At 39.4% G+C, this 12971-nt stretch overlaps 1 protein-coding gene across 1 annotated transcript in view; it reads left to right on the forward strand.

Annotated features, from left to right (window-relative positions):
* Positions 1-12217, forward strand: part of LOC146474553 (tolloid-like protein 2) — a 31100-nt gene extending 18883 nt beyond the window's left edge. Inside the window, exons 14-15 of the mRNA XM_085116908.1 lie at positions 3374-3445; positions 12047-12217. Coding sequence (XP_084973034.1) covers positions 3374-3445; positions 12047-12122 — 148 coding nt within the window. The 3' untranslated portion in view covers positions 12123-12217. The remainder of the gene's footprint in view (positions 1-3373; positions 3446-12046) is intronic.
* Positions 12218-12971: the final 754 nt, after the last annotated feature.

Below are 12971 nucleotides of genomic sequence, written 5' to 3' on the forward strand. Positions count from 1 at the left end.
CTGCGTCGCCAGCTTTCTAGTGATAAACATTCTGATGTCGCACGACACTTGATATGCTACACGAACTTAGAAAGGAGTTTGCATCCACTATGAAGCATCAAATCTTTAGATGGAAGGCCCACATACCGGCGCTCTTTCAACAAAGATGCTGCAAGGGTCGACGTCCTAGAGCGACCTGAAGAGTTATCAGTTTTGGTTGTCCGCGAAAACCAAAGCGTTTGATTCAGTAAACGCGGTATATTCCATGGCATGTCAGCATAACCCAAACTCTATCTAGACCTGTTTTTTTTTTTCCTTTTTTGTCTTCTGAAGATGGAGAAGGAGAGGGAATCCCCCTCCATAACTTCAAAAGTGTAAAGGGCATGGTAATGAGACTTTGTGGAGAGATTGTACGTTCAAGCATGTCTCCCCTGGGGTCCGCAACGGGACATGATGACATCATACGACAGCTAGACGTGATGGTAGCGGTCGGCCATGTGGCCAACACCAGCACTCTCTAGAGTGCGAAACGAGAAGTCCTTTGACAGAGCTTCAGTAGACCATGCGGAGAAGCTTGAGAGACAAACCACGCTGTTATCAGTGGTCAGCTGAGTCAGTAAGAAGGCAACAGACAAGATATGGTATGGATACTCGAGTCAAGTGCGTCACGAAGGACTAGGTTCTAACTCAGAAGTCCTATTTGACAGCCAACCGGAAGTAAAGCAGACCCTGTATGCAGCACCTGCAGGATCAGACCTTCGTGACACAAATACTGAAGCTCGATCAGTTGACCTCATTGCCTGATAAAGACTAGTAGTAAGCAGTCGAAACGTCTCGATCGACAATTTGAGTAACTACATCGTGAAACAAACCATTATTTAATTTATTACAATACATTCTACCACGGTGACAAATGATCCAGTTCAAGATCAATGATCGATGTGTGCTAAAGTAGTTATAGCAAGCTTAACAGCAGGTTTCTTCTTGCACCTTGCCTCGGAGAAAGCACTGGTGGATGATGAACCAAAAGCCGATATCGCGGTCGCAACATACGGGGACGGCTCCATTACCAGCCGCTGTTCGGGAAAATAAGCATCCGCTCATCCCTCCCCCCCCCCCCCCCTCCACCCCCACCCCACCCCCATTTTTCTTTTACCATAGAGAAATGTGTTCTTCCTTTGGCATTGACCTCTCAACTGCAACAATTCGATGGGAAAAGCCATGCATCGATAAACTGCATTCTCTTTGTCAAGAATGCGCATGTCAGCAGTCAGAGGCATGCTTCTTTTCTAGCTGATAACATTATTTTGTCTCATTCTCAAGAGAACAGTCAGGGATGAAACCGTAGTGACTTTTGCGCGAAGGCGAAAACTAAGGTGTTAATAACACCTAGTGGTTCTAACAAGAAAAGTGTTCCCCTAGGCTTCACCTCATTAAAATGCAAAGATTATCATGTTTTAGCAAGGCTTGCATTGTGGCTTCTTTTGGTGTGTATAAATCATCGGTCCTGTCCACACTTTGGTAACAATTTCATTGTTTTTAATTTGTTTTTCGTTTTCAACATGTCAGGACACACGTTGCTCGTGTGTTTTCCGCGCAACATAGTCAAACCTAACGTCAGGTGAATTAATTTAAGCGTGACATTTTATTGCGTGCCTTATGAAACAAACAGAGTCGAATTAGAGCGCTTTGGCTACAAGTTATTCTGCGAACGGCCTAGTATCGACATCTCGAAACAAAACAAAAAATCGTTTCGAAGTTCAAAGAAAAGCAAACTCATCTCGATTTTAAAGGATCTTCTAGTCGAAAAGAAGTGGTCCGTTAGTAAGTCATTTAAGTTGATTGTCGCTCCATCGCAATAAGTAAGGATAATTTATCTTGTTGACTTCACACATCAAGATGGCTATATAATAACTGACGGTATACAAACACAAGCAAATATCTTATTTAGACAATACATTATTGCAGTTAGCGAAACATGACCTTTCACTGGTGGTTTACAGCCAAATGCCAAGGTAGACTACATGAAAGTTCAATAGTTTCTCTTAGTTTGGTTGCAGTCGTGTGCAGTTTGTTAACACAATGATATTGCGATTTTCGTCATTTTGTTAGCGCTAAGGCTCCGCGCTGGTAAAAAGCCTGAAGCTATTTTTTTAAACCTGATTTTAGAGCGACACCTCTCAATCTAAAATTCTAAATTTGAAGGGATTTCGTGTTTTACCGGATCGCGAAATTCTCTATTAAAAAAGTGCGCCGAATTCAGAATTTGGAGCGAGCGAATTTTTGATATTTTTTTGTAGCTCCTCATGACCAGGAAAATTCATCCACTGGAGTATTTTTGGACTCAGATACTTAATAAACACTTCAAAACAAATTTTCAGGACGAAAACTGGGTTTAATTTAATGCGAATTGAACAGAACGAAGTTTACGAGAAGGTGTAGACCATGTTTATTTCGGATGTTTTTCAAACCACGAGGGGCCATCACTGTTTTTTCTATTTTATTTTTTCTGGTTTAAAAAATATATTAATTGTAAAGTAACGTTTCCTTACATAATTGGTCTCGTGGGGACTTGTCTGATTACAAAATAGAAGATGTAGCTGTTGGACTTTTTGTTAACATCAATCATCTAAAATATCTAAGAAAAGAAATATATGCAACTAAAGAAATGATTACAAATGTGGTTAGCCAGGATTTGAATCCGATTTTGAACCGGTCGCCCTCCTTAACCAATCAGCCACTGAATGGAACCGACTACGCTGGCAACATGGCTGTTTATTAACTTATAATGGAAAGCTCCTGGTAGACATTTCAACAAATTTTCTGCAATCAGGATCACCTCACTACTCTCCCACTCGATCGGTGATGGACGGCCAAATCCACCAAAGAGAATTGATTTCTAGTCCGCTGCCCCCTTACTGACTAGAAAGGGAGAGGACTCCCTGGAAAATATCATTCAAGAAAAAATAAACATATAAAATGGGATCATGATGATGTTAATTCTGCATAAACGATCATGTAGAAAAATGAAGGCAATGGAACTGCAACTTTCTTCAGAGATCCTATAAATCTCTTTATAGTCTTAGAATATTAGGGTCTTCCCCTATATTTTGTTTAAAGCCTTCCATGATAGGAGAAAACTCAACGATTAACATGAACATGTGATAAGTAAAAGAAGTGTGATTATAATGAACATGTTGGTATAAAATTTACTTATCTTTTGGCTCCTTTGAGGAAAAATGATTTTCAAATAAGACCTTGTCATTATTATTTGTTTAGACAAAAAATGTTAACCAACACTAGTAAAGATGTACATGTATACCTTATACTACACAACGTAAGTAAAAATAAGTCACATAATAGCAATCATCAAGGTGTGATTATTTGTTGACAGGAACTTGGCTGACAACGAGCTGAAGAAACTGCCCAAAGGAGTTTTTGCTAACAATACCCAGCTGCAGACGTTGTAAGTATAACTTCTTCTTTGTCTGTAAAATAATAATCGAGGGGCTAGTGTTCCTTAAAAATAAATATTGCGTTTGTGTCTCCTATAATAAATTACAGTTTGCAAATGGAAGCGCATACTCGATCTGTATACACTGGTTTATCCGCTGTAATTACCTTTGGTTGTGTATCGCATACTACGTACGATTAAAAAGTCTAATAATTGCACGTGGTGTCACGTACAGAAAATTCTGTATTTTCCTTAAGAGATTAAACTTTGGCATACTACTTGGTAGGTGTTCTTCACGGGTACACCATAATAGGTATTATTCGTTGGCCCCTGGGGCCCGTTTCTCGAAATTCCCGGTAACTTCCGGGCCCATTAACTTATCGGGGCCGTTATCGGGAAACTTTATCGGGCCCGATGTTGCGTTTCTCGAAGCAGCCGTAAACTTTCCCGGCTCGGTAAAACAGGGGACCGTTACCAGGCTCTTGCGCGCGCTTCACGCTCGTTCGCAAGAGAAGGAGAACGACTTGGGACTACGCTTAGTCCATTCAATTGATTCGATTTCGCTGCCGATGGAAAAGCACGATTATGAATGCGACAGGACTGTCTTCATGATTATTAGAGGACAGTGCAATACGTGCTAAGTTTAACTTTGAGTTTTTCGTTGTGTCAAAGGAGAGCAACCGAGAGAGATCATTATTTTGCATCATCATGGAAGCGATGATCAGTTGCCTGAAGTAGCTCGATTCTTGGTGTTTAGTATTAAGTGTAGAGAATATTGGGTATAAGGAATAATCTAACAACAAGTTTTAAAACTGAAATACTATAGTTCAACTGGCGTGATTTAATCGTTTTCTGCAGAAGACATCAAGCATTATTTTTACCGATGCCAAATCGACTTTTGTACACTGTTTTGTATCACACAACAAGGTGCGATCAATTGAAATACGACTGAAACTATTTTGCGAAAAAAAGGGATGGTTTTTTTGTTCTTTATTCTCGTTTTCTATCGTGACTACAGTACACTTCTTGTTCTTTTTACCTCTAGCTAATGGAGCAAACACCATTTGTGTATTTCGACGACCGCGCCTAACTGGCGACTCTCATCGCTATTGCTCATGTTTACGTTTATCTGTAGCATGTCAGATTTCTAACTTCCTCCTTCTTATGAAAATTCTGCAAATTAACACAAAGAATTTCGATTGATATATTAAGCCATAAAAGAAAACAGTTTCGCTTGCTGTAGGATTAGTTAGTTTAGTTTTACGTGACAGGAAACCATTTTATGCTAAAAAGGAAGCCATTTCGGAGTAATAAAAATGTGCACCTTGTCAAGTTACCTGACAAAATATTGATTTATTTTTTCTTCCATCGTTTGTTGATAATAACAATAAAATAGTAATAATTTCAAATTGATATAGCACCTGTATGCAAACACCCTAAGCGGTTTTCAAACATTCTCTAAAACATTCTCTAAAACAACACGACAACAACAGTAGTACTACTCCTGTATTTACGTTTGCTTCCGGAGCCAGCGGGCAGCTTTTCGCTGTATTTCTCCGCAATTCGTCTCCAAGTTTATTCACAAGCCACTAAATTCTTGCTCGTAAAAGCTGGAATCTTTTTATGACTCCACAGTCAGCCATGTCGGCCAAAATGGGTCGTCTTTGATAAGACCGAGGTCGTCTAACTAAACAAAAAAGTCCGCCTCCGGCCGCCATTTTGTTTAGTGTCGCAACATTTGTGATTTCGCGGTAACTTTACGGGAGGTCATGTCCTCCCGTAAATTACCGGGAGGTTACCGGGAAAATTATCGGAATCATTAATGACGGGAGCTTCGAGAAACACCCGTTAAATTATCGGGGACTTAACGGGCCTATTACCGGACCCGATAAGTTACTGGGTCTTTCGAGAAAAGGGCCTCTGAGGCCTAAGCCACGGCGCCATAAAACAGTTAATCTAAGAACTAAAATCAATGCAACTAAGGGAATGATTGAAAATGTGATTCAGCCAGGATCTGAACCAGGATCTCCAGATTTACCAGTCCGGATACCTTAACCACTCGGCCACTGAAGAATAACACGCTGGCAACGTGGCTGATTATTAAACTTATCAGTAGTGTCAAGCTTTGAGAGAAATTTCAATACATTTTCTACAATCAGGATCATCTCACTACTAGCTTCCGCTGGATCATCGGTGATGCACGGCCAAATCTATACCAAAGAAAATTGATTTCTATTTCGCTCCCCCTTACTCACAAGAAAGGGAGGGGACTTGAAATCGATTTCCTTTAATTGATGGTGATGTTCATCAGAAATTTTCTGGAATGTTTACAGCTGGATTTTAACTCATTTTTATACATTAGAAAGTAACTCTCACATACTCACAAGTTGCATTTCATGCTAATAAATTAGACGACCGCATTGAAAAACTAGCCAAGAAAGAAGCATTTATCGCTTTAAACGACCACAAGCCTAATTTCCACGACCATCCGACGTGCGGTCTTACTAACCCTTCCAAAAAATCGGTATAATGAGCGAACATATCCTCGATGAAATTACCACCTCTATCATATGGAACAGTTCTTTATAAGAGGGCGTGACAGTTAATTTCCCACATCCAGAGACAAAACATGGACAAGTGCTTTAGACATGGTCTCTCTCAGGCGATTTGTTAACAATCCCTGGAAAACCTTATTTAAGAAAAAAAATAAGCCTATAAAATGGGATTACGCTTAAACGGTCATGTAATAATAATAATAATAATAATAATAATAATAATAATAATAATAATAATAATAATAATAATAATAATAATAATAATGATCGTTTATTCAACCTTTTTGCAGTATAAACTGAATTACAAGGCGGGTCATTAATTACGTACAAATATATCGGACACATAAATATAACTGTTAATGTTAATACATATCACATTTCGCTATTTTAAACAAGATTCTGGTATTTTATGGTGCAAAAATTTCCAAATCTGTTTGTTCTTGCGGAGGCAGCCACAAAAACAGATTCTCCTGTTCTAAGGGCATACGCTCTTGTGTTCGCAACTCTCGGCACTAAGCTTCGTAGCAGGTCGGAAGAGGAGTAACTTCGCTTGAGAAATGTTATACACGCATCCTCCCTCCTCTGGCACAGCAAGATTAAGCCTGACTTCTGTCAAATAATAATTGAGGAGCTGGTATTGCTTGAAAAGAAATATTGTGTCTCCTATAATAAATTCGTTTTGCAGCCTTTATTCATTAACAAGGCATGAATCAATTCTCGATCAAAATCTGAAAAGGAGTCTAAAATTTACTGGTCAGAACATGTGGTCGTTTAAAAGTATCGCCGTTTGTGTTGTAAACTTATTCGTGGAAGAGGGGGGGGGGGGGGGTGGCATGCTTTAGAAGGAAAAATGAGGAAATTTATTGAGTTACGAGAGCTACTTAAAGATCTTTGGTTATATTTGATGCATACGGAATGGATACGCCTTCCTGCAGTGGTCATCTCAACAGTATTTGGATGAAAAAATTATCACAAAAGGGTAAACGGGAGTTGGATGACACCATTTATATCAATACAATAATCTTTGTTTGCATTCGTTGGCTGATAAGCTGCAATTTAATGTACTCCGTAAGGACCGGTTTACAAGCTACTACCTGTCAGCGGATTTGGTGGCTCGACAGTATTGGAAAACGCATCTCCTGTGTATTTTGACAAACAATTTACAGCCAAAGGCGTCAGGATTCAGGAAATATGGTGAAGAGCACCAGTCTCTTATTAAATCGGGGAGACACTTTCGTACGGACCGCTATGTCAATAAAATTTGAAACAAATAAAATAAAACGTACACGTACGAAATACGCAGGGATACATCTGGTATCATGTGAGCCGGCCTTAAGTTGAAAGACACCGGCAATCTTAGAATTTTCTCAAACTTCGAACTTTGTACATAAAGTAGTTTTTAAGAAATTGACCTTTTAATGCGTCTAGCATTTACAAAGTATGTACGCCCTTGTGGCAACTCTTTCCATCCAGCTGGCGCAAGTTCTTCTAAAATTTTAACAGCTGGTGAAATCCTGTAACGTTAGGAGTAGCCAGCGTGTTAGACTCTAGAACGGGGGAGGGTGGAGGGGAATCGGACACGTGGGAAGCGAGGGATCCGATGCTAGGATCGGTAAGACAAAGATAAAAAGAAACACGGTATCGTAGTGCAACGTCCACCTCTATTGCAACATTTTTACTTGAATTATATTTACAATATACAATTATAAGCGTATAAAGTGCAATTGTAAACTTGTTGGGTCCTAATTAGTCGTCCGATGTAATAACCTTTGATTCTGTAACGCGGGAATTTGAATGACGGCATATTTGGGCTTATAACGGAAGACTAGAAATGTAGCGGCCTTTGCGCGTGATATCTTGATATGGAAAGTTTTTTTCCCATCCAAGGGACTTGAAATTCCACATATTCACATATTCACGTATTTCACATATTCCTGACAAGAACACAGAATTAAAAGAAATCCCGCCATTTATAAGTGTTTCTGTGTCTACTTTTATGAAGTATGCATACTTACTGTCTCTTTGTTTTCAAGTAACAAGGAAGTAGTCGGAAGTAACGACTCTTTTGTCAATTCACTGATTCCATGAACTGACGCGGTCGTATTTTTTTAAGTTTTAGCCGATAAAGTGTGTGGATATCATGTAAACTTACTAAGAGCTTGGACAATCCGCATTTTTTTTGTTGGTAGGTACTTAAATAACAACCAGCTGAACTTACTGCCCAAAGGAGTTCTTGAACGTTTGTTTTGTCTTTCTGTTTTGCTTTTTACACAAGTCAAAAGACGTAGTCATCTAGAAAAAAAAAAAACAACGGAAATTTATTGAGCCGTGAGAGCAATTGAAAGATCTTTGCTTAGGTTTGATACGGAATTTATAAGCCTTCCCGTAGTGTACACGCGAACAGTATTTGGATGATAAATTTGTAACAAAAGGGGAAACGAGAGTTTCATCACAGCATTTATATTAACAGAAGAGTCTTTGCGGATACGAGTAAAAATAGAGCTGTAACCAGGATAAGACATACTGCATTAAAAAGCGTTCTGTGGTTAAAAAGATTAAAAACATGAGCTTTCGGCTATCAGTCTATAGCCTTTAAGGAATGAAAAATGAGGCGCGTAAACGGAAATATATACGAAAAGGTTGATAAAACTTGAGAATAAAAAAAGAAGTGTGAAAAAAGCTAAAAGATGAAAATGGAAATGAGGACTAATTACAATAAAATGGAATATTGCCGAAGCAACGGTTTTGAATTATTATCCTCGTCTACAATTTTTGCTGTGTGTCAGGATTCGAGTGTTTTATGAACGCAGTAATCGCCTTTGTCTATGGCAAAAGAATTTTTGAAATCAATGCAATGATTGGTTTTCCACGCATGGTTGGCAACATTAGAACCATTAGAACAGTTCTTCAAGTTCCGTTAATGTTCCTTTTTGCGGGTTTGGAAGCATCTTCCGGTTTCTCCTATGTAGTTCCAAGGACAGGCTTTACATGGAATTTTGTAAACAACAATGCGTTGAAGATCCAAGGGTTGTCTGAACTTTGGACACGGGAATTCTTGTTGAAGGGTTTTGAGTGGTTTGTTGACAACACGGATATCATTTTTGCTTCAAAACCCACAAAAAGGAACATGGCAAAATATGGCATTATGCTAATGGTATCGCGATTTCCCTATAGTTGTGTCTTACGCGAGAGACGTCAATATCACACGGTATTGCCGTGTCACTTTTGCGGGCTGCGATTGGTTCCAAAATAGTAATTGACATTGCGACACTGAGCTGGGTTGCCCACGTACTCATCAAATTCGACATGTTCTGTCAAAAAACTAGCCTGTGACTGGTTAAAGCTGACTGTGACTGTCGTCGCTTTATTCAAATGGCTTTCCTAACTCTTATGCGGAGTTGATTGAACTTTTCGTTTACTGATTGAAAACGGGCTTCTGAGTGCTCTCATTTCAACAATTTTCGTCGCCGTTACCTCTTCACTGGAAATCTTCATTACAAATGGTATCTTCATTATACAATACTTTTCAATTCATTTTAATAGAAACCTGCAATTCTAAGAGATCTAAAATGGCAGTTATTGATTAAATAAATTGTACAGAACTTGAAAACAAACTTTCAAAACAATCACGCGTTTCCAATTAAAATTATTCTGATTGTCAGTTAAGCTTAAGTCTTGTAAATTCATTTTTCCATTAACAGAGGCAATGTCACTTTAACAACGGGTTACTCATTGTCATAAAATAAAAAGTCACTTGCCCTTTGGGAAATTAATGTTAATCTGCCAAGAGTTCAAAGTGGAACAATTAAAAAGATTGGAGAACAACTGTCGGTGTTCGGTGCTCGTCGCGTTTACAGTTGTGGCCGTACTGTTGTAAACAGCTGTAGAGCATCTTCTCGGTTCTACCAGTCGATCAGACATTTCCTTCTGAGTTTGTACGGCGTTTTTACTGTAGGACTGGGTGGGGGGCTGGGTTGGGGTGCCCAGTGAGCTCAGACATTGCCAGTAGATCGAAATGACCTCGAAGACTTTAAATAGCTGTTTTTCGACCCGACGAGTTGGTAAAGTTCCCTTCCTTTTGGATTTCTACCTTCTCGACCATTTTTTTCATGATGTTGGCCAGTCCGTCTCTCTTAAGTGGAAGCTTCTTATACAGGCTGTCTTCTCTGGGGTTATCGATGGGCTGCAAATGAAATTCGCCGATACTCTGACTGGTCTGTGGCTTAAATACTTCTTCAACGCAAGGTACGGATCGCTCTCACCACCCTTTCCTTGAAATATTTTGTTGTTGTGCTTCCGTCTTGCTTTTGGGTTGTCAGTTTCCTCAGTTCTCCTTTTTGTGGAATGCTCTGTGTATTCATAGAAGATTCCTCGGTCTGTGAAGTTTTTAACCTTACAGTTGAAGTGTTCTTGTCGGCCTCTCATGGCTAACAATCTGGTGTTGTTCCACCATATAAGATGAAATAACTGTCGCGGAATTATCCCGCCCAATAGCACCACTCGTCCACAGCTTATCTATATATGACTTTCATCTAACGGATCAGCCCTGTTAGGACGGTTTCCTTTTCGATTCCTTCACCCTTTAGTTGCTTTCTTTTTGAAGCGAGCTTCTTCTTAGGATTTTCATCCTTTCAGATGTCGAAAGACTCGTCGTCCTTTCTTTTGAGGAAAAATCTTCTTAAAACAATTTGGTAAATGCTCAGGGTGGACGGCTCGTATTATTCGCCAAGCCTATCTTTTCTTGTATCTCGTATTTCGAGAAAGAAGTGCTTCAGCAGGTCGGAAGCGTTGGCTTTGTTGTTGGTTGTCAACTGCAGTGTTTGGCCATATTGATCATTGTACCAAGCTTGAAGGCGACGAGCAGCACTCAGTTCCTTTGACAGTGTTCTTCGCGACCTGCTTTTTTTTCTGGAACTCTTCAATCTCCTCGTCGTCTAAGATAACAATGCTGCTTCTTCTGGAACTCTTCAATCTCCTCTTCGTCTAAGATAACAATGCTGCTTCTTTTCTTTCTCGGCTTAGTTTGGGGCTCAGTTTCGTCAGCTTTCGCCTCGCTATCTTTACTTGGTGACTTTTCTGTTTCGGTTTCGGTATCGATGTTGTCAAACAACTCTTTGAAAAAAGTACTGCAAATATCAACATTTGGCATTTCGCCCAATTCATCACCACGGGAAACGATATGGGACCTCGACAACTCTTCCATTGAATTTCCACGCTTCTTCTGATAAACGATTTTAGACATTTAAACACGAAAAGTTACGAAATTGCCGGCAAATTTAAAATATCCCGCGACGAAATTTGTTTGCGAGTGCAAAATGTTGCCGTGGATACGTTTGCAGGTAGTAAGAATATACATTTTGACCAGGCGCGAAATAATTTATTTTCAGTTTTACTTGTCTATAATGGATAAATCGCGATACAAAACTAATTGCGATATTGAGACGGCAATACCGCATTATATTGACGGCGTTTGAAGAAAAAAAAATTCCGCATTGCCGGGGTTTCGTTGCCACGCGACTCCGCCCAATACGGAATATAATTTTCCCCAACTATACCTCAATATAATGCGGTGTTGCCGTCTCAAAAAAGTGTAACTGTAAGATTGTTGAGTCCTTATTGGTTGTCCGCTGTAATGGCCTTTGATTCTGTAACGCGGAATTTAAAGGACAGAATAGTCGCACTTATAACGGATGACTTGAAATGTAGCGGCCTTTGCGCACGATATCTTGAACTGGAAAGTCCCCCCACCTTTACCCCCTCCCCAACCAAGGGACTTGTAAATTCCACATATTCACGTATTTCACATAATTATTCCTAAGAAAAACAATCATTAAAACAAATCCCGTCATTCATAAGTGTTTCTATGTCCGATGAATAATGCATACTGTGTCTTTGTTTTCAAGTACTAAATTAGTAGTCGGAAGTAACGACTATTTTGTCGATTCACTCATTCCATAATCTTACGCGGTGGTATTTTTACAAGTTGTAGCCAATAAAGTGTGTGAATATCATGTAAACCTACTAAGAACTTGGACAATCCGCATTTTCTTGTTGGTAGGTACTTGAATAACAACCAGCTGAAGGAACTGCCCAAGGGAGTTTTTGATAACAATAAAAAGCTGCGGCGGCTGTAAGTATAACTACTCCTTTGTCTGTAAAACAAAACTCCAGAGGCTAGTGCTGCTTGCTGAGAAATCTTGTGTTTGTCTTTCCTAAAGTATATTCTCGCGTGCAGCCTTAATTCAGTAACTAGATGTGAATCAATTCTCAATGAAAAAGTAAAAACTAGTCTAAAATGTAATAGCAATTGATATTGAAAACGCCAGTGTTAACTCACTACTGACCAAACTATTGGAAAGATTTAGTATTACACTGTGAACAGTTCTTGTCTCATTTACAAGTTGTTTCGTGTTGTTGATGTTCTGGTTTATGTTTTGTCTTTTCTATAGCTTTTTTTTCTTTTTGTTTGTGTTTTTGTTTTGTCTTTCTGTTTTCCTTTTTTCATAAGTCAAAAGGCGTGGTCATCTAGAAAAAGCAGTGGAAATTTATTGAGCTGTGAAAGCAAAATTTTGAAAGATCTTTGCTTAGGTTTGAGGCGGAATTTATGAGCCTTCCCGCAGTGTACACGCAAACAGCATTTGGATCATAAATTTGTAACCAAAGGGAAAACGAGAGTTCCATCACAGCACTTAGGTTAACAAAAGAATGTTTGTTTACATTCTTTTGCTGATAAGCTGCAATTTAATGCAGTCCGTGAGGACTGGGTTGCACGCTACTACCTGATGGCGAATCTTGCGGCCCGGCAGTATCGGAACACGAATATTGTCTGTATTTTGACACACGAGTTAGAGCCAAACGAGTCCTGATTCAGGAAATATGTTGCAGAGCACCAACTTTCTTGTCAAATCGAGCAGACTCTTTCGTACAAACCGCCCTAATACCAATCAAAGTTAAAATATATCGGCTGTCAAAATACGCGTACG

This window comes from Pavona decussata, unplaced genomic scaffold (assembly GCF_977016875.1).
Source record: "Pavona decussata unplaced genomic scaffold, jaPavDecu1.1 SCAFFOLD_88, whole genome shotgun sequence".
NCBI classification, from domain to species: Eukaryota; Metazoa; Cnidaria; class Anthozoa; order Scleractinia; family Agariciidae; genus Pavona; species Pavona decussata.